We start from the raw sequence: 25,644 nt of genomic DNA, 5'->3' as shown, positions 1-25,644 counted from the left end.
TGAGTTATACCTGGGTGCTCCAGTGTATTTATAATGTTTGTAGAGTGATCTTTCTGGAGATAAGATAGTTATCTTATCTTATCTTTGAGTGAAGTCATCTTTATCTTTAAGGGAACCGCCCTTATCTTTCTAGGCTTAGGATGCCTTTGGATTTGGGTCGCGTTCCTTTATTTGGGCCTGCTTTGGGCCTCTATTGTCGATTTGGCCGACCTCTTTGAGAAGAGATCGGGGATTCCAGACCTGAACAAGTCGGTTGCTTTGTCTTCAAGCAGCCCGGGTCGTGCAGCTCGACCCATGGTATGAACAGTGCCCCTGCTCGAGCTCGGTCTTTCTTTTAAGGTCGAGTTTTTGAAACTTCGATCTCTTTTGGGGAAGCCGGACTCGAGCAATCTTTTGTTGGGTCTGTTTGTAGAACTTCATTTAAGTAGCTTTAAATGCGGAACGTTTCTCCTTGTAGCACACGTTTTTGTACTACCCTTGGGAACATGCGAAGGTTTTAAATGCCCATGAACCTCCCCTTTCGCCGTTTCCTTTGCTTCCCACTTCTTACTTCTTTTCAAAATTTTTCAAAGAGTTTCTCTTCTTCGTCTCTCCTCTTCTTGATTCACTGCAACTTTTCTTGCGTTTTATCTTCTGCTTTTGAAGAGGCAATCGTTGGTGTTTGCTTCATTTCAATCTCTGATCACTTCATTGTTTCTTCCCTACTGCATGTTGGCCTTCTCTCTTTTTTTTCTCTTCATTTTTATGCTTGGATATTTGTAATCCTTTTGATTTTTGTTTGGGAAAAGCTGGAAAGTTTGAATCTTTCTTTGCTTGCTGCGTCTGATTTGTTTCTGCTCTGTGTGCTGTTTTAGGGTTTCTTTTAATTTTGTAGAACCTTTCCTTGTTTGCTGGTATTTGATGCGTTTTTAGAGTTTTTACTATTTCTGATTGTATCCTCTTGATTTCTTCCTTTGAAATAATGAACTGTTTGATTCTGAGAAAAGGTTGCACCTTTAATGATTGTCCCTTTGCATGCTTTGATTGATAGGCTGTAAAAGGTAATGACTTTGATAGATTATTTTGTGATTTTGTGGAATGTTCCTGTCGAAGGAGGGTTGCTTCCTTGTTTTGAGGGATGTAGGTCGTAGATTTTTCCTGAAACCTTACTCTGTTACTGCCTCCAAAGGATGCCCCCTGACCTTGGTGTGAGTCTTGGGGCATCCTTTTGCTGTTTTGTATGCTTTAGTCCAGGTTGTATCCATATTTGTCTGAGATGTTTTTTGATTTGTCCGAGTTGTTTATTTAGTAATCCCTTTATCTATTTCTTTGATGTAGGACTAGTTGACCATGTCTTCTCGCAAAAATATTGTCGAGACATCTTCCAAAGTTCCTGAGGGTATGTCCGACTGGTTGGACTCCCTTGTCCTGATGTGTGTTTTCGTAGTTAATTCCGAGTTCTGCGTGGAGCTTAGTAAACATCACCAAATCTGTAGTAGTAGGGATCAGGAGAAAAACTATGAATTGGTAGCGCCTGACTCTGATGAAAGGGTTTGCTTTCCTGCTCTAACCCAGGGGAGACGTCCCTTCTTCTATGCCTATGACTATTTTTTCAGCCACCTGAACATTACTTTTTCCTTTTACCTCTTTTGAGACCAACTTGTTGTGGTCGTGTAATGTAGCTCCATCCCAGATCCATCCGAACTCCTGGGGTTTTATCAAGATCTTTCAGTTACTTTGCCAAGAGTTAGATGTCACACCTTCTCAAACTCTCTTTTTATATCTCTTTGTTTTGACCAAGCCTGGGACTACCAAAAAGAAAGCTTCTTGGGTTTCTTTCAGGTCTGCCCAAGGGCACAAAGTGTTTTCTATGTATGATGAGTCTTTTAGGGATTTTAAGAACTACTTTTTTAAGGTCCGAGCTGTTGAGAGAGCTCGACCATTTTTCTTAGAGTCGAATGGTGAACCTGCCTTCCCCTTGTGTTGGCAAAAGAGTGTTGTGGTGTCCCGATACTCATGGGAGATGCTTGATGAGGTTGAGCAGGCCTTTGTAACTGTGTTGGAAGATATTTGGGGGGAACCTCCCCATCTCGATACAAAGAGATTTTTGGGGGACCCCTCTCTTGTCCGAGCTGAGCTGGATAGTGACCGACTTCTTTTGCTCTGTTTTACTTGCTTTTGCTTCTAGTTTGTAACTTGTTTTTTTGGTTGATTTGTTTTTTTCAGAGATAGAAAAGACCAATGATTCTATGAAAGCTTTTAAGAAGGCGAGGAAGGCCACCGCCGCCCAGAACATCTCGGCTAAAGCTGCAGGGGAAGGATCTTCCCAAGTACCTCCTAAGAAGCCGATTTTAAGCTTTGCTGGGCCGAGGAAGATGATTCTAACTCCTCAGGTCCATTTGGTTGATCCTCCCCTGACTTCTGCTGCTACTTCTTCTATTGTTGGCCCTCCTCCAAAAAGACAGAGGACTGTTGAGCCCTTCAATTTGGATGCTTCTGACTTTGATGCCGTTGGGTTTGTTGATCAGTAGATTACTCCTTATGGTGTTATTCCTACTGACAATGTCTCTCTTCTTCGTCATTTGGAATTTATTACTCGGAGCAGCATTAAGATGGCACATATGGGAGCAGCTTTATACCGAACTGCCCAGGATCTTCCCATTCATGCAACAAAGGCTTTTATGAAGGAGGCCAAATCGGAGTTTGACAGGATCAAGGGTTTGAAGGAGGAGCTTGAGGTGAAGGTAACGAAGTTGGAAAAAGAGTTGGAGGGCGAGAAGACTCGAGCTACTGCTGCGGCGACTTCTGCAAATTTGGCCGAGGAGATGGCACATAAGCATAAGGAGAGCTATGTCCTGGCCTATGGTAAGATGATAGAGCTTAGGGAGAGGTTGAAATCTGCCCAGGCCGACTATACTGAGCTCCAGGGCCATCTTGTAGGTAGCGTGAATGCGGCTTATGAGAATTTGAAGGCTCAGGTTCGGGTTCTTCCGCCCGAGCTCGACCTCACTTTATTCAGTCTGGACAACATCGTAGTAGATGGTAAGATTGTCCCTGATGGCTCGGATGATGATGATGTAGATGTGGACCTTCCTCCTACGCCATCTGCCAAAGCCTCTGTTGCCCCGCCTTCCTCAATTCCAGCAAATGAGGTCAGCCAGCCCGTGTCCGACCCTGATATCCAGATCTTGAATCGGGATGATGGGACGGTAGATGCGGTACCCCTTCAGACTCGTCCTCCTTCACCCCAAGATACTGCAACTGGGGAGTCTTTGGATCCTTTATAATTTTTCTTTGATGTATTGTGTATAGCCTGGTCTGTGGGCTTTTAAACTCTTATTCTTGTGACTTGTGTTTTGTTTGACTTGGATATTTTGGTTGCTTTTCTTTTTTATAAAAACAAAGTAGTTTCTCAGCCTCTTGGGGTCGACTTCAAGCGGCCTCGTGAGTCCGCTATTATAACACCCTTGTTTCTTTTGTGATATGCTTGTCTGCATCTTTTTGACACTTTCTGGAATCTTGAGAGTGTTGGAATCTTGCTGTCCGACCTCTTTTGATTGCCTTTGTGCTTTATTTCCTGCTTTAGTTGAAGCTAGCTTTGTTCAACTAGTCTTCTTCGCATCCTTTGATACAGTACTTGATTTTATTGAGGTCATGGCTTTCTGGGTCCGACTTGGGTCCCTTATAGTGCATGCCTTCTGTCGGCCAACTTCTTCATCTCGGTCTGTTCGAAGTTATTTCTAGTAATCCATTTTGTTTGGACCTTGTCAGGTCTCTTTTTATGGATTACTTATTTATAACTTTTGGTAGCTTTGTCGGGCCGACTTCGTCATGTCGGTCCCTTCTAAGTTATTTTTGGTAATCCATATTATTTGGACCTTGGTAAGGTCTCTTTTATGGATTACTTTTTTATAACTTTTGTGGTTTTGTTGGGCCGACTTCATCATGTCGGTCCCTTCTATGTTATTTCTAGTAATCCTTTTTTTAGGGCTGGCCAGGCCTCTTTCTCGGGATTTATTTTTTATAACTTTCGTTGTTGTAGTCGACTGGTCCGACTTCTTTATGTCGGTCCATCTTTAAGTTATTTCTAGCAATTCATTTTTGTTGAGGCCTCGTCAGGTCTCTTCCTATGGATTACTTTTTGATAACTTCTTGCATTATTCTATTTTTACCACTTTTCATCTCGCCGATTTTGTAGAAATTGAGTTTGATCCTTGCTTAGTCGACCTTTGATGAATTCGGTTTTCATCTTCGTTGATCTTTATCATGAACGAGCAGTGACTTTATTTTCACTTTTTGCCGATCTGTAGTTTTATAATCGGACGATGAATTTTTTGTGTTTCAGATTAATGCGTCTTAATAAAGCGGATTTGTAGAAAATCTGAAAAAACTTTATTCAAAATAGAAAATATGCAAACATAAACATGTGGGTGCTTTATCCCTCTAAGTCAGGTAGTTTATAGATCTTGGCTTGGCGCCTCGTTAAAAAACCTTTTCAGGAAAAAGAGTGCGCTTTATCCTAAGATCTTTATTACCTCCTAACTACAATACCTTCTTAGGTTGCAGACATGCCATGACCTTGGTAGCTCTCGTCCCTCGAGTTCGGACAGCCCTGTAGTAGCCCTTTCTGAGTTCTTCTATGATTCGGTAGGGTCCCTTCCAGTTTGCCGGGAGTTTTCCCTCTCCAAGTCAATTTGTTCCGATATCATTTTGGATTAGGATGAGGTCGTTTTCAGCAAAACTTCGATGTACTACCTTTTGATTGTATCTTGAGGCCATTCGGCGTTTTAGCGCCTCCTCCTTGATCCGAGCTCTTTCCCGTATTTCTGAAAGTAAGTCAAGCTCTTCTTTTTGAAGTTGGGGGTTGGCCTCTTCACTGTAGAAGATCATTCTGGGGGATCCTTCTTCGACTTCTACTGGGATCATTGCCTCCATTCCATAAGCTAGTCAGAAGGGTGACTCCCCTGTCGTGGAGTGTGGAGTTGTCCGATATACCTATAGGACTTGTGGGAGCTCTTCGGCCTAGGCTCCCTTTGCATCCTGTAATCTCTATTTTAGCCCGGCTAATATAACTTTATTGGCGGCTTCTGCCTGTCCATTGGCCTGGGGGTGTTCTACGGATGTGAATTGGTGCTTTATCATCAAGTCGGCCACTAATTTTCTGAAGCCTGTGTCTGTGAATTGAGTGCCATTGTCTTTGGTAATGGAGTATGGCACCCCAAATCTTGTGACAATGTTTCTATATACAAATTTTTGACTTCTTTGAGCAGTGACATTAGCTAGGGGCTCTGCCTCAATCCATTTTGTGAAGTAGTTGACCCCTACAATAAGGAATTTCACTTGTCCTGATCCTTGGGGAAAAGGTCCCAGGAGGTCGAGTCCCCATTTTGCGAATGGCCAAGGTGAGGTTATGCTGATGAACTCTTCTGGTGGGACGATATGAAATTTGGCATGTTTCTGACATGGTGGGCATGTCTTGACAAACTCGGTCGCTTCTTTTATCAAAGTTGGCTAAAAGAATCCGGCTCGGAGTACTTTTTTGGAGAGAGCTCGTGCTCCCAGATGATTGCCACATATGCCACTGTGTATTTCTTCCAGGACCTCTTTTGTGTTAGAGGTCGGTACACATTTTAATAGGGGTGTCGAGATCCCTCTCTTGTATAGAGTGTTGTTTATGATGGTGTAGTATTGTTCCTCCCGTTTTAACCTCTTTGCCTCCTTCTTATCTGTGGAGAGTATTTCTGTTTTGAGGTAGTTAATTATAGGAGTCATCCATCCTTGATCCAGACTTGTTATAGTTAGGACCTTTTCTTCTTCCGTGATTGACGGGGTCTGTAGTATTTCCTGGATGAGGCTTCTATTGTTACCCCTGGTTTGGTGCTGGCTAGTTTTGAGAGTGCATCAGCTCGAGCATTATGTTCCCGAGGTATATGGCGAACCTCATATTCCCCGAGTTGTCTGAGCTGTTCTCTGGTTTTGTCCAAGTACTTCTTCATGGTGGGATCTTTGACTTGGTAGCTCCCTGCTATTTGTGAGGTGACTACTTGTGAGTCACTGAAGATGATAAGTTTTTGGGCTCCGACCTCTTTAGCCAGCTTTAAACCAGCCAGTAATGTCTCATATTCGGCTTGGTTCTTTGAAGCAGGGAACCCGAATTTGAGGGAAAGTTCGATTTGGGTTCCCTGGTTGCTTTCCATTATCACTCTTGCGCCACTCCCAGTTTTATTCGAGGAGCCGTCTACGTAGAGATTCCATTCTGTAGGGATTTCCAGTGTGTCAGTAAACTCTGCAATGAAGTCGGCTAGATACTGTGATTTGATAGCTGTCCGAGCTTCACATTGAAGGTTGAATTCGGACAACTCGACTGCCCATTGCAAGATTCTTCCTACTAAATCTATTTTCTACAAAATGTCTTTAATGGGCTGGTTGGTCCGAACCTTGATGCTGTGGGCTTGGAAATATGGGCGAAGTCGTCAAGACGTTAGTATGAGAGCATAGGCGAATTTTTCTATTTTTTGGTAGTTCAGTTCGGACACTTGTAGTGCCTTGCTGATGAAGTATATAGGTTGTTGTCCACTTTCGTCCTCTTTGATCAATGCTGAGGCTACTGCCCGATTTCCTACTGCGAGGTACAATACAAGTGGTTCTCCTTCCCGTGGCCGAGTTAGAATAGATGGTTGTCCCAGGAACCTTTTAAAATTCTAGAAAGCCTATTCGCGCTCTATTGTCCATTCAAACTTCTTTCCCTTCCTTAGAGTGGCGTAGAAGGGGAGAGATCTTATTGCTGATCCGGCTAGAAATCTGGACAAGGCCGCCAATCTTCCATTGAGTTGTTGTACTTCTTTAACACAGGTCGGACTCTTCATGTCGAGTATAGCTCGGTATTTATCCGGATTTGCCTCGATTCCTCTTTGTGTGAGCATGAAACCTAAGAATTTGCCAGCTTCTACTGCGAAGGTGCAATTTACAGGGTTAAGTCGCATGCCATGCCTTCTTATAATGTCGAATACTTGGGTGAGGTCGGATAGTAATGACTCCTCACTTTGTGTCTTTACTAACATGTCATCCATGTGTACTTCCATGACTTTCCCGATGTGGTCTGCGAAGACTTTATTCATTAATTTTTGATAAGTGGCTCCTGCATTTTTGAGTCCGAATGGCATGGCGATGTAGCAGTAGTTTGTTTTTGGGGTTAAGAATGAGGTTTTTTCTTGGTCAGGCGGGTACATCAGGATCTGATTGTATCCCGAATAGGCATCCATAAACGAGAGGTATTTGTATCCTGAAGAGGCATCCACCAGAGCGTCGATACTTGGGAGTGGATAAGGATCTTTTGGGCAAGCTTTGTTGAGATCGGTGTAATCAATGCACATTCACCACTTCCAATTTGATTTTTCACCAAGACGACGTTGGCTAGCCATAGTGGGTACTTGACTTCTCTTATGAATCCTGCCTCTAGTAGAGGTTGTACCTATTCTTCCACAGCTTGGGATCGTTCTGGTCCGAGCTTTCTACGTCTCTGCTGTACTGGCCGAGATCCTGGGTAAACTACCAACTTGTGGCACATTAACTTAGGGTCTATGCCCGGCATGTCTGCGGCCTTCCATGCAAAGAGGTCGACATTGTCTCTTAAGAACTGTATGAGGGACTCCTTTACGTCTCCTTTTAGGATTGTGCCAATATTGGTTGTTTTGTATGGAGTATCTCCGATTTGAAATTTTTCTATCTCGCCTTCAGGTTGTGGACGAAGTTCTTCCCGCCCTCGCACTCTCCCGAGTTCAATGGTGTGGATTTCTTCTCCTTTGCCTCTAAGGTTCAAACTTTCGTTGTAACAGTGGCGCGCTGTCTTCTGGTCTGCTCTTACTGTAGTGATCCCTTCTGTGGTTGGAAACTTCATGCATAGATGTGGAGTCGAGACTACTGCGCGGAGCTGATTCAGCGTTGTCCGACCTATCAGGGCATTGTAGGCTGTACTCACATTGACCACGATGTAGTCTATGTTGAGTGTCCTTGACTGGTTTCCTTTTCCAAAGGTTGTGTGCAGTGAGATTTATCCAAGTGGTTGGATTGGAGTGTCTCCCAACCCGAATAGGCTAGTCGGATATGCTCTGAGTTCTTTTTCCTCTTGGCCGAGTTTGTCGAAGGCGGTTTTGAACAGTATGTCAGCCGAGCTTCCCTGGTCTACCAATGTGCGGTGGAGATTAGCGTTGGCTAATATGATAGTTATGACCATGGGATCGTCATGTCCCGAGATGACGCCAGCTGCATCCTCTTTGGTAAAGGTGATAGTGGGGAGGTCGGGTGCTCCTTCTCCTCCCTCGACATGATATACTTCTTTCAGATATCTTTTGCGAGATGATTTGGAGATTTCTCCTCCTGCAAATCCTCCTTGTATCATGTGGACATGTCTCTCCGAGGTACGAGGTGGTCGTTCAGTTCGTCCGACCTCTTCGTCCCTTATTCTTTTTCTTGGCTCATCTGTTTTGTTGGCTAAGTACCGATCTAGTCTCCCATCTCTTACCAATTTTTCTATGAAATTCTTCAAATCGAAGCACTCGTTGGTGGGATATCCATAGATTCGATGGTATTCACAGTATTCTGTCCAATTTCCTCCTCCTTTCTTGCTTTTGAGTGGACGAGGTGGAGGTATTTTTTCAGTATGGCATACTTCTCGATAGATATCTACAAGAGACACCCGAAGAGGGGTGTAATTGTAGTATTTCTTGATCTTTTCTCTATGCTGATCTTCTTTTTTCTTGGACTCTTTATCTTTATCTCGGGAGGAGTAGGAGAATTCGGACTTTGAGATCTCTCCTAATCGAGAGTTTTCCTCCATGTTGATGTATTTCTCTGCTCGTTCTTGCACTTCATTCAGAGATGTGGGATGTTTTTTCGATATGGAGTGACTAAAAGCTCCCTCTTGTAAGCCATTGATGAGGCCCATAATGGCTGCTTCTGTTGGCAAACTTTGTATGTCCAGACATGCTTTGTTGAATCTTTTCATGTAGTTGCGGAGACTTTGCCGATCTCCTTACTTGATCCCTAATAGACTTGGGGCGTTTTTAGTTTTGTCTTTCTGGATGGAGAATCTGGCTAGAAACTTCTTGGCTAAGTCGTCAAAGCTTGAGATGGACCTAGGGGGCAGATTGTTGAACCATTTAATTACTGTCTTTGTCAAGGTAGTCGGGAAGGCTTTGCATCGGACTGCATCTGAAGCGTCGGTGAGATACATTCTACTTCTAAAATTACTGAGATAATGGCTGGGATCTGATGTGCCATCGTACAGAGTCATGTCAGGGGGTTTGAAGTCTTTTGGGATTTTGGCCTTTATGATCTCTTTGGTGAATGAGTCTTGGTTCTTGCGGGAGCTATCTTCGTGGCTGGATCGAGTAGTTTTAGCTTTGAGATTGGCTTCGAGCTTTAGGAGCTTGTCTTCTAATTCGCGGCGTCGCCTAGCTTCCCTTCGTAGGTCTCTCTCGGCTTCCTGTTGATACTCGACCTCTTTTTCGAGTTATTTTAGGCAATCGTGAAGTGCCTCCATGACTCCTGTGCTTGGTGAATTCTTGTCTTTGTTACGTTGAGAAGTATTGTCTAGTGTGACATCCGCGTTCTTATGTGGCATTCTGTCCACCAAACCAGAGTTGTGATCGTTATCATGGTTGTCCGCCATGGTGATGGGATGACTTCCAGGTTCTTTGGCAACGACGCTAATGTTCCGAGGGTTACCTGAAACTGTAGGTCGATCTCGAACGAGATCTTCTGTACTGGTCGGAGCTGACGTGTCCGGCTTGTTGGATTGACAATGCTGCTGATCCTTTGCCACCAGAGGGTGGTGGTACCTGCAAGGGACTCCGATGCTTAAGTTAGCGAGGGTATTAAGCAGGTATTTGTGTAAAATTAGAGTATGAGTTATACCTGGGTGCCCCAGTGTATTTATAATGTTTGTAGAGTGATCTTTCTGGAGATAAGATAGTTATTTTATCTTATCTTTGAGTGAAGTCATCTTTCTCTTTAAGGGAACCGCCTTTATCCTTCTAGGCTTGGGCTGCCTTTGGATTTGGGTCGCGTTCCTTTATTTGGGCCTGCTTTAGGCCTCTATTGTCGATTTGGCCGACCTCTTTGAGAAGAGATCGGGGATTCCAGACCTGAATAGGTCGGTCGCTTTGTCTTCAAGCAGCCCGGGTCGTGCAGCTCGACCCAGGGTATGAACAACTTCCAACCCCGGATTTCTAACCAATGTTAATGCACATGTTTGCCCATTCCTTGTGAGACGACCCGAGGGTTGAATACTTTGGTTTACTTTTATTGGGGTTGAACTTTGTGACAACCAATCTTTTAAAATTTGATTCGAGGATCGACTATCGGTTTGGACTATACTATTAACGAAATCATTTTGTGAAATTCTGGACCATTATAAATCTCTTGCTATCAAATTTTTGGTGCCGTTGCCGGGGAATGGTTGCAACGTATGCCTTAATGTTGGTTACTAGTTTAGATAGTGTAGATAGCTTACTTGCTTTCAATATTTTGTTTCTAGTTTAGATTTCTTTTATACATGAGCTATGACTCCCAAGTTTGATGACTCGGTCCCAACCAAACGCTAGCTTAGCCGAGCTTGATTTAGAAATTGAAAGGACTTTGTTACGCACTCGGCAAGCTAGGCGTCGGTTAGACTATACGCCTAGTGCTTCGGCCTCTTTTGAAGAGCATACCGAATCACTAGACGGGTCTGAGAGAAACTTAGAGTCTGCAACTTCTTATTCTTCTGTTGGCACCACTAATACTTCTTTGCATCCCACAGGTGAACAATACATGGCGGAGCCATGCCGAATCACTTTGCATGAGCAAGGGGCTCCGGATATCAATCTTCAACCACTACAAGCAAGGTACCCTAACCTTGATCTAAACTGAGTTGAAGAGTAACTTGATCAATTTGCTCCCCAAGTATCATGGTCTTCCTGGTCAATACCCTATCAAACATCTGAGGGATTTTCAAGTTGCTTGCACTACGGCTCGAAGGCATGGGGCTGATGAGATTGCTATTATAGTGTTTTCTTTTCCCTTCTCTCTTGAGGGGCAAGCAAAAGAGTGGTTCTACTACCAACCGGATAAAGTGGTAACCAACTGGGATTTCTTGAGAAGAGAGTTTCTAGACAAGTTCTTTCCGCCTGAGAAGACCGACTATGTTCGGAAAGAAATCTCTGGTATAATGCAAAGGGACCAAGAGAGCTTGTAAGAGTATTGGACTCGATTCCGAAGGCTATTGGAAGCTTGTCCACGCCATGGATTTGACACCCACTTGCTTATTAGTTACTTCATTGGAGGTCTCTTAGAGGCGGATAGAAGGTTGCTCACCACAGCCAGTGGTGGTTCCCTTTCTAGGAACAAGATGGCAACGGAAGCTTGGAGATTGATAAATGATGTCGTCGAGGCTACACAACATTCAAGGGTGAGGAACAAGCCCCTCAAGGGTATGGTGGAAGTATCACCGTCCGAATCAAGCTTGAGCAAAGCGCTTGGGGACATGACTACCATCCTCATGGAGATGCATAAGGAATAAAAAGCATTCCACTCGATCCAAGCCGTTCAAGCTCCAACCCAAATCCTCCAACCCGAAGTGCCTCCGAGAATATGTGGTTTATGTTCTAGCACTGCGCATTACACCGATCAATGCCACCAAATTCAAGAGGAGTACACCTTTACGGTAGCCAATGTGAACCACAACAACTGTCTACCCTACCAAAACCAAGGCCAAAACAACTACTCTCATGGCAATAATTCCAACCAAGGGTGAAGGGATAATGCACAAGGGAACAATTAAAATCAAAGATGGAAAAACTCTTCTTCTCACCACAACAATAACTACCAATCTTCATCCCAACACCATCACAACAATAACTATCAAGCCAACCAAAATCACCCTAACTAAAATCACCCCAACCAAGCACCTCATCAAAACCAAAACAACTACCCTATATACTAAGCACCACATCAAAGACAACAAACCAACCAACCCTCAAGCTCTTCCACCAACCAAGTTGACGAACTCAGAGCTATTGTGGAAAAGCATGAGGAGAACAACAAGGCTCAATTTAATACCTTGAGTGCACAATGTGGTAGCATGAGTGCTCAATTGGCCAACATCACCGAGATGCTCTCAAAGTTGGCTTTACCCCCCTCCAACAACACCAACCAACCCTCAAACTCTTCTAACCTTCCATCTCAACCCCTTCCAAACCCAAAGGGCGGCCTCAATGCCATTACACTACGGTCGAGGACTACATTGGAGGAGATACCTCCTAGGGTCTTGGAAGACATTCATGAGGAGGAAGTAGTTGTCGAAGCTCCACATGAAGAAGAGGAGGTGGACACAAAGCAAGAGGATGAAGATGTGAGCCCCAAGGAGCCCAAGAGGAAGGCTACAATGGATGAATCCATTCTGATTCCATTCCCTTCCATGATAAAGAAAGCCAAGAAAACTCCGGAGTTTGATTTGAACATGCCAAGTATTCAAGAAAGTTGAGGTAACTATCCCACTTCTTGATGCCATTCAACAAATTTCGAAGTATGCAAAATTTTTAAAAGACTTGTCCACACACAAAGATAGGATTGGAGAGTTGGAGATATTGTCATTGGTTAGTTCCATTTCTTCATTGATGAAGCCTATTCCGGAAAAGTTTGGTGACCCTGGACCTTGTTTGGTGTCTTGTCGTATTGGTGGAGTCGTTTTTCATGACTGTATGTGTGATTTAGGGTCTTGCGTGAGCATCATGCCATTTTCAATATTTGCAAGGTTGAACTTAGCTCCATTGAAAAGGTCAGCCGCCAAATTTGCCTTAGCCGACAGGAGTGTGATTACCGTAATGGGGATAGCCGAAGATGTACTTGTGGCAATCAAGGACTTGGTATTTCTGGTTGATTTCTATATCCTTGAAATGCCACCAACGGATAATAGAAGTTCTTCCTCCGTTCTACTTGGTAGACCCTTCTTGAAGACCTCTAAATTCAAATTGGATGCCTTCATCGGCACATGCTCTTTTGAGGTCGGAGACAAGACAATCAAGTTCAACTTGGAGGAAGCCATGAAACACCCACCCGAAGAGCATTCCATCCTCCGATGTGATGTAATTGATGAGGTAGTAGTGGAGGTGCAAAGCAAAGATCACAACAAGTTGTGCTACCCTATTGTTGAGGAGAAGGATGAACATGAGGGTGAACAAGGGAAAGTTGTTGAGAATGAATCCCATGAGCCTGGTGAGAAGGAACCTCGACTTGAGGTAAAAAGTGAATTAAAGCCTCTCCCCTCTCATTTGAAGTATGCATTCCTTGGGGACAATCAAAATTTTCCGGTCATTATTGCTAGTGAGCTCTTTAGCCAAGAAGAGGAGAAGCTCCTAGAGGTCCTAAGGAAGCACAAGAAAGCAATCGGTTGGAGCTTGGCCGACATTGTGAGAATTGACCCACGTATGTGCATGCATCGTATCTTCCTCCAAGAAGGAGCTCGGCCGGTTAGACAACCCCAAAGAAGACTCAACCCCACTATCCTTGATATGGTGAAAAAGGAAATCACAAAGCTACTTGAGGTGGGTATCATATACCCGATTTCTGATAGTGAATGGGTGAGTTCGGTCCAAGTTTTCCCAAAGAAATCGGGCATCACTGCTGTCAAAAAGGAAGATGGTGAAGTGGTTACCACAAGAGTGCAAAATGCTTGGCGGGTGTGTATCGATTATAGGAGGTTGAATGCCGCAACAAGGAAAGACCTCTAACCTTTGCCATTCATTGACCAGATGTTAGACCGACTTGCGGGTAAATCTCATACTGCTTTCTTGATGGTTTTACTGGCTACTTCCAGATTCACATTGCTCCTGATGTCCCTTTGGCACCTTTGCCTACAAAAGGATGCCATTTGGGCTATGCAATGCACCCGCCACTTTTCAGCGGTACATGACTAGTGTCTTTTCTGATCTTATGGAGAGTTGTCTGGAAGTCTTTATGGATGACTTCAGTGTGCATGGGACTTCATTTGATAGTTTCTTGGAGAACTTGGCCAAGGTCTTAGCTAGGTGTGTTGATACTAACCATGTCTTAAATTTCAAAAAATGTCATTTCATGGTGAGACAAGGTATAGTGTTAGAACACGTAGTCTCTGATAAGGGCATTTCTGTAGACCCGGCCAAGGTTGATGTCATTACCAGTTTATCTCAGCCCTCATCTATGAGGGAGGTCCATTTCTTTTTGGGGCATGTAGGATTCTATAGGCGCTTTATCAAGAATTTTAGAAAAATTGAATTGCCATTGTCGCGCCTACTCCAAAAGGACGTGGACTTTGAGTTTGATAGTGCTTGTGCGGAAGCATTTGAGGAGTTGAAGAGAGCTCTTATCACAGCACCAATTGTGAGGGGCCATAACTGGACGCAACCATTCGAGATCATGTGCGACGCGTCAAATCAGCCGTAGGTGCCGCGCTTGCACAGCGCGAAGGTAAGCTCCCTTATATCATTGCTTACTCCTCAAAGACATTGCATGCAACACAATCTAACTATACCACTACTGAGAAAAAGATTTTAGCCATTGTTCATGCATTGGATATATTTCGATCTTACTTGCTAGGCTCCAAGATAGTGATATACATGGATCATACAGCTTTAAAATATTTGTTGACTAAGAATGTGTCAAAACCTAGGCTCATACGTTGGATCTTGCTCTTGCAAGAATTTGATATTGAGATTAGGGATCGAAGTGGGTCACAAAATCTAGTTGCAGACCATCTAAGCTGCCTTGAAAATCTCAAATATGACCCATTTTCGATTGATGACTCATTCCCTTTGGATAGTTTGCATGCTGTTTCGGATAGTTTTCCTTGGTTTGCTCCTATGGCGAACTACTTGGTTGCTAAGATTTTCCCTCCCAACTTTTCAAAGCATCAAAGGGATAAGTTGAGGAGTGATTCCAAATATTACATTTGGGATTACCCTCACTTTTGGAAGAGGGAAGTAGACCAAGTAATTCGTAGATGTGTCCCAGAATCCGAAATCCAACCCATTCTTGAGTCTTGTCATTCATCCGAGTGTGGCGGCCACTTTGGCCCAACAACAGACGGCTAAAAAGGTTGAATTGTGGATTCTGGTGGCCAACACTATTCAAGGATACTAACCAATTTTGTGTGTCGTGTCACCAATGTCAGAAGTCAGGAAATTCATCCTAAAGGGATGAAATGCCTCAGCAACCGATGTTATTTTGTGAAATCTTTGATGTATGGGCATAGAATTTATGGGGCCATTTCCTAACTCAAGTGAGTATTTGTATATTTTGTTGGCGGTTGACTACGTCTCAAAGTGGGTGGAAGTGATACCTACCCGCTTTGATGACGCTAATGCCATGATTTCTTTCATTAGAAATAATATTGTGTGCCGCTATGGGTCGCCACGAGCAATCGTGAGCGACCAAGGTTCTCACTTTGTAACAGGAAGGTAGAAGCACTACTGAAGCGCTATGGGATATCACACAAGGTTTCAACTACCTATCACCCCCAAACGAATGGGCAAGCAGAAGTGTCCAACTAGGAGATTAAGCGAATTTTGGAGAAAGTGGTGAATCCACAAAGGAAGGACTGGAGCTCTCGGTTGGGAGATGCATTATGGGCATACAGGACGGCCTATAAGACCCCGTTAGGAATGAGCCCCTTTCGGGTCGTCTATGGTAAGGCATGCCACCTTCCAGTGAAGATTGAGCATAAAGCCTATTGGGCGGTGAAGCAGTGTAACATGGACATCACCAAGGTGGGTGTAGCCCAGAAATTGAAACTGGAGGAGCTTGAATGTCTCAGGATGGAGGCATATGAGAATGCTCGGATTTACAAGGAGAAGACTAAGGCATTTCATAATCACCATATTCGGAAGAAAGATTTTCAAGAAGGTGATGAAGTCCTCCTCTACAACCCGAGGCTCAGATTCGTGCCTGGAAAGCTTCGTTCAAGATGGGAAGGGCCCTTCAAAGTGAAGAAGGTAAAGTCCTATGTTGTGGTGGAATTAATTGATCCTCAAAGTGAGGCAACCTTCAAGGTGAATGGCCATAGAGTGAAGAAGTACCATGGCTACAAATTACCAAAGAAAGTGGAGGTGCTCTTACTTGAGGATGCACCAAAAGGAGAGGAAGCATGAGTGATGCACCACTATTTCGTGGTACATCTTATGCCTAATTGAGTAGATTTTATCCACTATTCTCACACTTATTCATAGAATTCGGATGTTTTACATTTTCCTTCCTAATTTTGTGCTATGATTGAAAACATGATTCTTTGGCCTTAAATTTGCTATGTTTAATCCTCTTGATAATGAAAAAATGATTGCACACAAACTCACCGGCAAGTGTACCGGGTCGCATCAAGTAGTAATAACTCACAAGAGTGAGGTCGATCCCATAGGGATTGATGGATCAAGAAACTTTAGTGAGGTGATTAGTTTAGTCAAGCTATCAGTTGTGAATTGGGTGAAATTGAACTAGCAGAAAGTAAATTGCAATGAATTTAAATTGCAGAAAGTAAATTGACAGAATCTTAAATAACAAGAAATGTAAATTGCAGCAAATGTAAAGGGAGTTGGGTGCAGGGAAATTAAAGGAAGTAGTAATTCAGAACTCAGAACAATTGCAGAAGATTTAAATTGCATGAAAAGTAAATTCAGATCACAGCAAACTCAAATGAAAATTGTAGAGGAATAGAATTGCAGAAAAATTTAAATTGAATTCAATAATGAAATGTAACAAATGCAGAAAGATAAGAGTGTATCAAACTATGCTAAGCTCTCTGGAGTCTCTAATCCTCCAAGAGAGATCGGAGTCTCTAATCCTCCAGCCTAAGCCTTCTATTCTACTCCTACTCCTACTGTGCGCTCTCCCTCTTCTCTGAAATGAAACTGATGCCTTTATATAGGCTTTACAAAATGAAAATGAAATTAAAATTGAAACAAATTACAATTCAAATAAAATTCCTATTCTAACTATTTCTTGTGCCTTTGAGTGATGAAAATGGGCTCTGCTTGCTTTGAAGTTCACTTGGGCTTGGAATAAGATAAATTGGGCAGAGGTGATGCTTCCAGGAGAGCGTAGCGTTCATTAAGTGAGTGGAACGCTTTTGCACCCACGCGTACGCGTCCTCTGCGCGTGCGCATGCTTTTTGCATTTTGGGCTTTCCACGCGTACGCGCCTTTCATGCTTACGCGTGCTTTGGCAATCTGGCCCATCGAGTCATTATCAATCTTTAGGTCCCAAAGCTCGCGCGCTCCTTTCAAGTGTACGTGTCGTTGATAGCATTTTCTTATCGAGCGCTACGTTAGCTTAGTGAACGCTACTCCATGCGTGCGCGTCATGCACGCGTGTGCGTGGGTAGCAAAATCCCAATTCAAGCTTCAGCGCCAGCCACGTGTGCGCGTGCTTTGTCCCAAGTGCACTGTCGACGCGTGCGCGTCAAGCACGCGTGCGCGTCGTTTGCATAACTTTGCCTCCAAATTTTAACTTGCCTGAAAATGCTGGCTTAGTGAACGAAGCGTTCTCTGTGCAAATGAATACTAGTCATTTCCACGCGTACGCGTTATGCACGCATACGCGTGGTTCTTCAAAATTCCTTGCCCGATGTGCGCGTCTTGTACGCGTGCGCGTCGTGACATTTTTGCGCCAAGGGCCTTTTCTTTGTTTAAATCATGGGCCACGCTTTTAAAAGCGTGGCCTAAGGCTCCAAAGTGTGCCCAAGCTCCAAAATGTGCCCCAGAATTCCTTTTTTTTCCTTTTTAGCTTATTTTGTGCTTTTTGCTTCTTTTTCTACTTATTTCCTATAAAGTTTATAAAATTAAAAGATCAAAGAAATATGCCATTTAAGCACAAAAGCATTCAATATTTAAGCACTAATCATCAATTTCTTGTATGAAAAAGCATAGAAAAACATGACATGATGACATGTCATCACAACACCAAACTTAAACCTTGCTTGTCCCCAAGCAAGAAAAGAATCATGCAGTAAATTTTGACAAACCAAGGTGAGAAGAATAGCAATTTGATGTTCATAGTTGGCTAGTTTTCTATGCATGCCACAATCACAAAAGAAATGTAAATGATTGATGCTTCTATCTAGCTCATTTTATGAAATCTTTTCTTTATATTTCTTCCTTGAAACAAGCTTTTCATTTTTTTATTAGCTTATCCTTTGCGGTTTTTTGCCCTATGAGTTGATAACAAAGCTACGTCTTCTAAATGCTTTGTTTTCAAGTATTACCACTTGATACATAAGCACCACAAGCATTTAATTAGAGGACTTCTTTAAGCTTATTTGTTTCTTTTCTTGACTCTCTAATCATTGATGCTCAGAGCCTTGAGCTTTGAGGGAGTGCATTTGCACTTGTGCCTAGCCTTGACCCTAAGTGTTTTGTTTTCAAGCTTTTTACCTGATACACAAACACCACAAGTACTTGACAATTGAATTGTCATTGGTACTCAGAGCCTTCAGCTTTCTCATTCTTTTCCTTTTGCTTTTCTTGCCTTAACTGCATTTGCTTCTTCAAGGTTTTCATGATTTCAAAAATTTCATAAAATGTCATAGATAAAAACTTCAATTGAATAAAATCTAATGCAATTGAGAAACAATTAATCATACTAGCCTTCCAATACTTGTATGCTCATGCTAAATTCTTCTTTAGTCCCTTGTTTGTTTATGATCATGATACTTTATTGCTTTTGAACTCACAAAACTCAAGTTGGTAGTCATAATATCACAGCAAGATGTTAAAAATCAGTAATCAAACTATGCTTATTCATAAAACACATGCATACAAAGAAGATAAAGACAATCATGCAATTTTCAGTGCTTGAAGTAAGTAGGAGGAGAAAGGAGTGTTACAACCTTGTAGTTCATCTTCCCTGTTGTTGTCCTTTTCCTTCTATTCTTTCCCTTCCCATGCCAAACTCAGAATGCTTGCTTATCCTCAAGCAACAATTAGAACAATGGTGATGGGGTCTAAAATGGACCATGAATGTCTTATACAATAAAAATGTTAGTGGTACATGTGTTTAAGCAAGCAAAATAAAAAATAACAGTGAAGGCACAGGAAACAGAGACATTGCGATTGTAAAAATAAGAAGGGTGTGCATCATACATTGCATAAAAGATAGTGGCACACCAAACTTAGTGTGATACTTTCACTTGGAATTGATGCAAGTATCCAATAAAGATTAGAAATAATTTTTTTTTGCATAGCAATACCAAACTTTGAATGCAATCACATGTCCATTTATTTGAACTAAAACTAAGCAAATGAAACTGTTATATGTTAAATACAATCACCAAGCCAAGAATCTGTCATGAATAAGGATTTCTTGGTGAGGTATTAACAAAAACAGTTAAGGAGCAAAATAAATGAAAGCATTAAAAATACCGAAATGACTAAAGTAAAGAGAAAAATAAAATTGTCTAACTAAAAGAAAGATAACACTGCAAAGGCATTATGATTATGCAGACAAGTAGTGTTGCTGAATAACTTGCATAGAAAATACGTGGCATACCAAACTTAGAATCTTAGTGTGACACTTTCATTTTTGATTTGATGCAATCATCCAGAAAGATTGAAAACAAATTGTTGCTGGGCAACACCAAACTTAGAATGTAATCATATGCCAATTTATTGAAATTAAACAAAGCAGATAGAGATGAGGTCAGTGAAACTAGCATCAATACTTTCCAACGCTGCATGCTCTCCATTTTCTCAGATATGATAGAAAAATTCATCGAAGTCTTTATGGATGACTTCTCAGTATTCGGAGATTCCTTTCCTAATTGCCTAAATCACCTGGCCCTGGTATTGAAAAGATGTCAAGAGACTAATTTGGTTTTGAACTGGGAGAAATGTCACTTTATGGTGACAGGAGGAATAGTTCTTGGCCATAAGGTTTCTAACCAAGGCATTGAGGTGGACAGAGCTAAAGTGGAACTCATTGAAAAATTACCCCCACCAAGTGATGTTAAGGCAATTAGGAGTTTTCTAGGACATGCTGGCTTTTACAGAAGGTTTATTAAAGATTTTTCAAAGATAGCCAAGCCTTTAAGCAATCTCCTTGTATCTGATACACCATTTATCTTTGATGAGAAGTGCATGCTAGCATTCGAAAACTTGAAAAGAGGCTATCCTCTGCCCCTATCATTTCCCCACCTAATTGGAATTTACCATTTGAACTGATGTGCGATGCATCTGATTTCGCAATTAGGGTAGTATTAGGACAGAGGAAAGATAACTTGGTCCATGTGATATACTATGCCAGCAAAGTCCTCAATGATACTCAAAGAAACTATACCATTACTGAAAAGGAGTTGCTGGCAATAGTTTTTGCATTTGACAAGTTTAGATCATACCTCATTGGTGCCAAAGTGATTGTCTTCACAGACCACACAGCACTTAAATATTTATTTGCCAAGCAAGAATCAAAACCAAGACTAATAAGATGGATCTTATTGTTGCAGGAATTCAATATTGAAATCAGAGACAAGAAAGGAGTGGAGAACAAGGTAGCAGATTACCTATCCAGAATCCCTCATGATAAAAGAGGAACACATGATACAAATGTAAATGAGTTCTTCCCAGATGAACAGTTGATGACGATTCACAGAGTACCCTGGTTTGCAGATATTTCCAATTTTAAGGCAACTGGGGCTTTACCTCCAGAAATCAACAAACATAAAAAAAGAAAGCTCATCAATGACGCAAAGTATTTTGTTTGGGATGAACCATATCTCTTCAAGAAGTGTTCAGATGGAATCCTGAGAAGATGTGTTTCGGAAGAAGAGGGACGAGAGGTCTTGTGGAACTGCCACGGCTCGTGCTATGGAGGCCATTTTGGAGGGGATAGAACTGCGGCCAAGGTGTTACAAAGCGGATTCTTTTGGCCCACCCTATTCAAGGATGCCAAAGAACTAGTAAAGAACTGCAATGAATGTTAAAGAGCTGGAAACCTACCCAAAAGAAATGAGATGCCACAAAATTTCATCCTAGAACTGGAACTGTTTGATGTGTGGGGAATCGATTTCATGGGACCATTCCCAACCTCATATTCAAACAAGTACATCTTGGTAGCAGTGGATTACATTTCCAAGTGGGTAGAGGCTATTGCAACCCCAACGAATGACAACAAAGTGGTTATGAACTTCCTCAGAAAGAACATCTTTAGCCGGTTCGGAGTCCCACGAGCACTCATCAATGATGGAGGGAGCCATTTTTGTAACAGACCACTAGAAGTTCTCCTCCTACGATACGGAGTGAAACACAAGGTTGCCACACCTTACCACCCCAAACCAGTGGGCAAACCGAGATATCTAACAGAGAGCTAAAAAGGATCCTGGAAAAGACTGTAGGAGCATCAAGAAAGGATTGGTCAAAAAAGCTGGATGATGCTCTTTGGGCATACAGAACGGCATTCAAAACACCAATCGGGATGTCCCCATATCAACTGGTGTATGGAAAGGCCTGTCATTTACCATTGGAGTTGGAACACAAAGCCCTCTGGGCTCTCAAGCTACTAAATTTTGATAGTGTTGCTGCTGGTGAAAAGAGGGTCTTACAGCTGCAGGAAATGGAGGAATTCAGATCTAAGCCTATGAAAATGCCAAAATTTACAAAGAAAAGGCAAAGAAAAGGCACGACGTCCATCTAACACCCAGGAGCTTCGAGAAAGGACAGCAAGTGCTCCTCTAGAACTCCAAATTAAGACTTTTCCCTGGGAAACTCAAGTCAAGGTGGTCAGGACCTTTTCTTGTCACAAAGGTCTCGCTATATGGACACATAGAAATCATGGAGGAAAGTTCAAGGAGGACGTTCACTGTGAACGGACAAAGGCTCAAGCACTACATGGGCAACATGGGGGAAAGCCCCAAAATGAAATATCATCTCAACTGATGGAGAAATCGTCGAGCTAGCGACGCTAAAAGAGCGCTTCATTGGGAGGCAACCCAACCTAAGGTAGTTTTCTTTAGGCCAATGAGGTATGATCTAAACTTGTCAAATGCAAAAACTATTGCCAGCAACTCCTTTTCAGTAGTGGTATAGTTTCTTTGAGTATCATTGAGGACTTTGCTGGCATAGTATATCACATGGACCAAGTTATCTTTCCTCTGTCCTAACACTGCCCTAATTGCGAAATTGTCGTGCTGGACCTTTTCTTTATTGTTACCTTAGAAAGTGCATGAAACTACCTTAAAACCATAAAGAAAAGGTCAGTGAAACTGGCCAGAATGCCCTGGCATCATGCATGAATTGTAAATCACACTTTTCACAACTCGTACCACTAACCAGCAAGTGCATTGGGTCATCCAAGTAATACCTTACGTGAGTAAGGGTCGATCCCACGGAGATTGTCGGCTTGAAGCAAGCTATGGTTATTTTGTAATTCTTAGTCAGGAAATTAATAATAAAAATGGTTGGGTTTATGAGAAGTAATTAACATAAAATAAATAATACTTGTTATGCGGTAATGGAGAACAGATTGAGGTTTTGGAGATGCTCTGTCTTCTGAATCTCTGCTTTCCTACTGTCTTCTTCTTCACGCACGCAGGTCTCCTTCCATGGCAAGCTGTATGTTGGTGGATCACCATTGTCAATGGCTACCATCTATCCTCTCAGTGAAAATGGTCCAAATGTGCTGTCACCGCACGGCTAATCATCTGTCGGTTCTCACTCATGTTGGAATAGAATCCATTGATTCTTTTGCGTCTGTCACTATGCCCAACACTTGCGATTTTGAAGCTCGTCATAGTCATCCCTTCCCAAATCCTACTCGGAATACCACAGACAAGATTTAGACTTTCTGGATCTCAGGAATGGCCGCCAATAGTTCTAGCCTATACCATGAAGACTCTGATCGTGAACCAGGAGGCTAAGAGATACACACTCAAGCTAATGCAGATAGAACGGAGGTAGTTGTCAGGCACGCGTTCATAGGTGAGAATGATGATGAGTGTCACAGATCATCACATTCATCAGGATGAAGTGCGAGTGAATATCTTAGAATAGAAACAAGCGTGATTGAATGAAAAACAGTAGTAATTGAATTAATTCATCGAAACACAACAAAGCTCCTCCCTCCAATCATGGGGTTTAGAGACTCATTCCGTCAGAAATACAATGTGAAGTGTAGAAAATGTCATGAGGTACATAGTAAGTCTCTAAATTTTGTTTTTATACTAAACTAGTAGCTAGGGTTACAGAAAATAAGTAACTAAGTGCAGATAGTGCAGAAATCTACTTCCGGGGCCCACTTGGTGTGTGCTTGGGTTGAGCATTGAGCTTTACACGTGTAGAGGCTTCTCTTGGAGTTAAACGCCAGGTTGCAGCCTATTTGTGGCATTTAACTCTGATTTGTAACCTATTTCTGGCGTTTAACTTCAGAATAGGGCAGGAAGTTGGCGTTTGAATGCCAGTTTGCATCATCAAAACTCGGGCAAAGTATGGACTATTATATATTGCTGGAAATCCGTGGATGTCTACTTTCCAACGCAATTGAGAGCACACTATTTGGATTTTTATAGCTCCAGAAAATCCATTTCAAGTGTAGGGAGGTCAGAATCCAACAGCATCTGCAGTCCTTTTTCAGCCTCTGAATCAGATTTTGCTCAGGTCCCTCAATTTCAGCCAGAAAATATCTGAAATCACAGAAAAACATACAAACTCATAGTAAAGTCTAGAAATGTGAATTTTGCTTGAAAACTAATTAAATTATACTAAAAACTACCTAAAAATAATGCCAAAAAGCGTATAAATTATCCACTCATCACAACACCAAACTTAAATTGTTGCTTGTCCCCAAGCAACTGAAAATAAAAGAGGATAAAAAGAAGAGAATATACTATAAATTCCAAAATATCAATGAAAATTAGCTCCAATTAGATAAGCGGGACTCGTAGCTTTTTGCCTCTGAACAGTTTTGGCATCTCACTTTATCCTTTGAAGTTTAGAACGATTGGCATCTATAGGAACTCAGAATTTAGATAGTGTTATTGATTCTCCTAGTTCAGTACGTTGATTCTTGAACACAGCTACTTTATGAGTCTTGGCCGTGGCCCTAAGAACTTTATTTTCCAGTATTACCACCGGATACATAAATGCCACAGACACATAACTGGGTGAACCTTTTCAGATTGTGACTCAGTGACGTGGCGGAAATTGGCGAGTTAAGAATTGTTATAAGATATGCGTTGCAAGAATAGTTCTTAACCAACCAGAAATCCGCTTATCAATTTAGAAGGGTTGTCATAAAAATTAAAATTAAAATACTGGGAGTATGAATCCCAGGTCGTCTCCCAACGAGTTGTAGAAAGGTGTGCTATTTTATTAATCAGATGTTTTCAAAAAAAGAGTTTGAGTTGAATAAACAGGAAATTAAATTGGAGAAATTAAGTAATTTAAATAAAAGCCTTGACTGGGAGTAGATTAGTTGGAAGCCCTATTCTTGCTGCAGTACTCTCAAGATTAATTGATAATTGAAGGTTGTTCTGTTTAGTTATCCCTTACTAGGTAAGAAAAAGTCAAACAAGTTGGAATGCTGTTTTTATTCACAAGTCCCAATCCGCTTATTTGGAAGGACTGACGTTAGTGACTAGAGAGCAATCCAACAATAAACCCAATTACAATTTCTCCTTTGAGCATTCCAACTCAAGGGTTCCTTTCAATCAACTCCCCATCAAGTTAGGGAACTACTCGCTCATTGTGAATGTAGAACTCATAACATAGGAAAGGGAATTAAAGAAAGACATGATAAATAAAACTCAAAGGAATCAATTAAAAATAAAAGTAATTCTTGTATTAATAAATTCTAAAATAGTCCAATAGTGAAAGTGAATAAATTAAAGGACATGGAAGAGTAAAGCCAAGTAAAGAAAACGAACTAGAATGACGAAGTCTTGATGAGGTAATAACTCTTCTCAATATCCCAATGCAAAGAGCAATAGAAAATAAAAATCCTAAGAACTACGAATGTGTAGAGAGAAAACCTAGAGGAGGGGTAAAACTAGATCTAAAAACTAAAATTGTGTAGAATGAATGTTGTTTTCGTTTCTGCATGTTCTCTGGCTCCTAGTCTTTTAAGAATTTTGCATAGAGTGGCATTTGCTCTATTGCCTCAGCAAACGGAATGTTGATTTGGAGCTTCTTGAAAATCTCCAAGAACCTGGAGAATTGGCCATCCTTTTCACTTTTCATCAAACGTTGAGGATAAGGTGCTTTAGGTGTGTAAGGCTTCAGGACCTCTTTTTCTTTTTCTTTTGTTGCAGACGGTGTAAAAGATCGTCCTTGTTCTTTGTCTTTCACATTTTCCTTTGCTTCATCCTCTGTGGTTTCCTTTGAGATCTCCTTTAGATTCTTTCCACTTCTGAGGGTTATGGCCTTACATTCTTCCCTTGCAATAGCCTTGGCAGCATGAGAGCCGCTTGTCCCAGGGGCTTGCTTAGTCAAATACAAAATTTGATTTTCTAGCTTCTGGATGGCAGCTCCTTGGTTTTGCAAGTTAGAATTTACTTCTTCCTTAAAAGCTTTCAATTCGGTTATGTCTTGGCTCATGGTTGCAAGCATTCCTTCTATCCGGTTTAATTGATCTTGAAATTGTTGGTTCGGATTAGGTTGGGTAGGTTGATTATTT

The 25,644-nt window shown here is 41.9% G+C and overlaps 2 protein-coding genes across 2 annotated transcripts; one reads left to right on the top strand and one right to left on the bottom strand.

The window, feature by feature from the left end:
* On the top strand, positions 15,747 to 16,142 carry LOC107606989. Its single transcript, XM_016308986.1, has one exon. The coding sequence runs from the start codon at positions 15,747 to 15,749 to the stop codon at positions 16,140 to 16,142; it is 396 nt and encodes a 131-aa protein (XP_016164472.1).
* Positions 25,083 to 25,565, bottom strand: LOC107606982. The gene has a single exon (XM_016308978.1). The coding sequence runs from the start codon at positions 25,563 to 25,565 to the stop codon at positions 25,083 to 25,085; it is 483 nt and encodes a 160-aa protein (XP_016164464.1).

This window comes from Arachis ipaensis, chromosome B01 (genome assembly GCF_000816755.2).
Source record: "Arachis ipaensis cultivar K30076 chromosome B01, Araip1.1, whole genome shotgun sequence".
Taxonomy (NCBI): Eukaryota; Viridiplantae; Streptophyta; class Magnoliopsida; order Fabales; family Fabaceae; genus Arachis; species Arachis ipaensis.
Note: the sequence above shows the minus strand (reverse complement) of the source record. Positions and strands in the feature narration are given on the sequence as shown.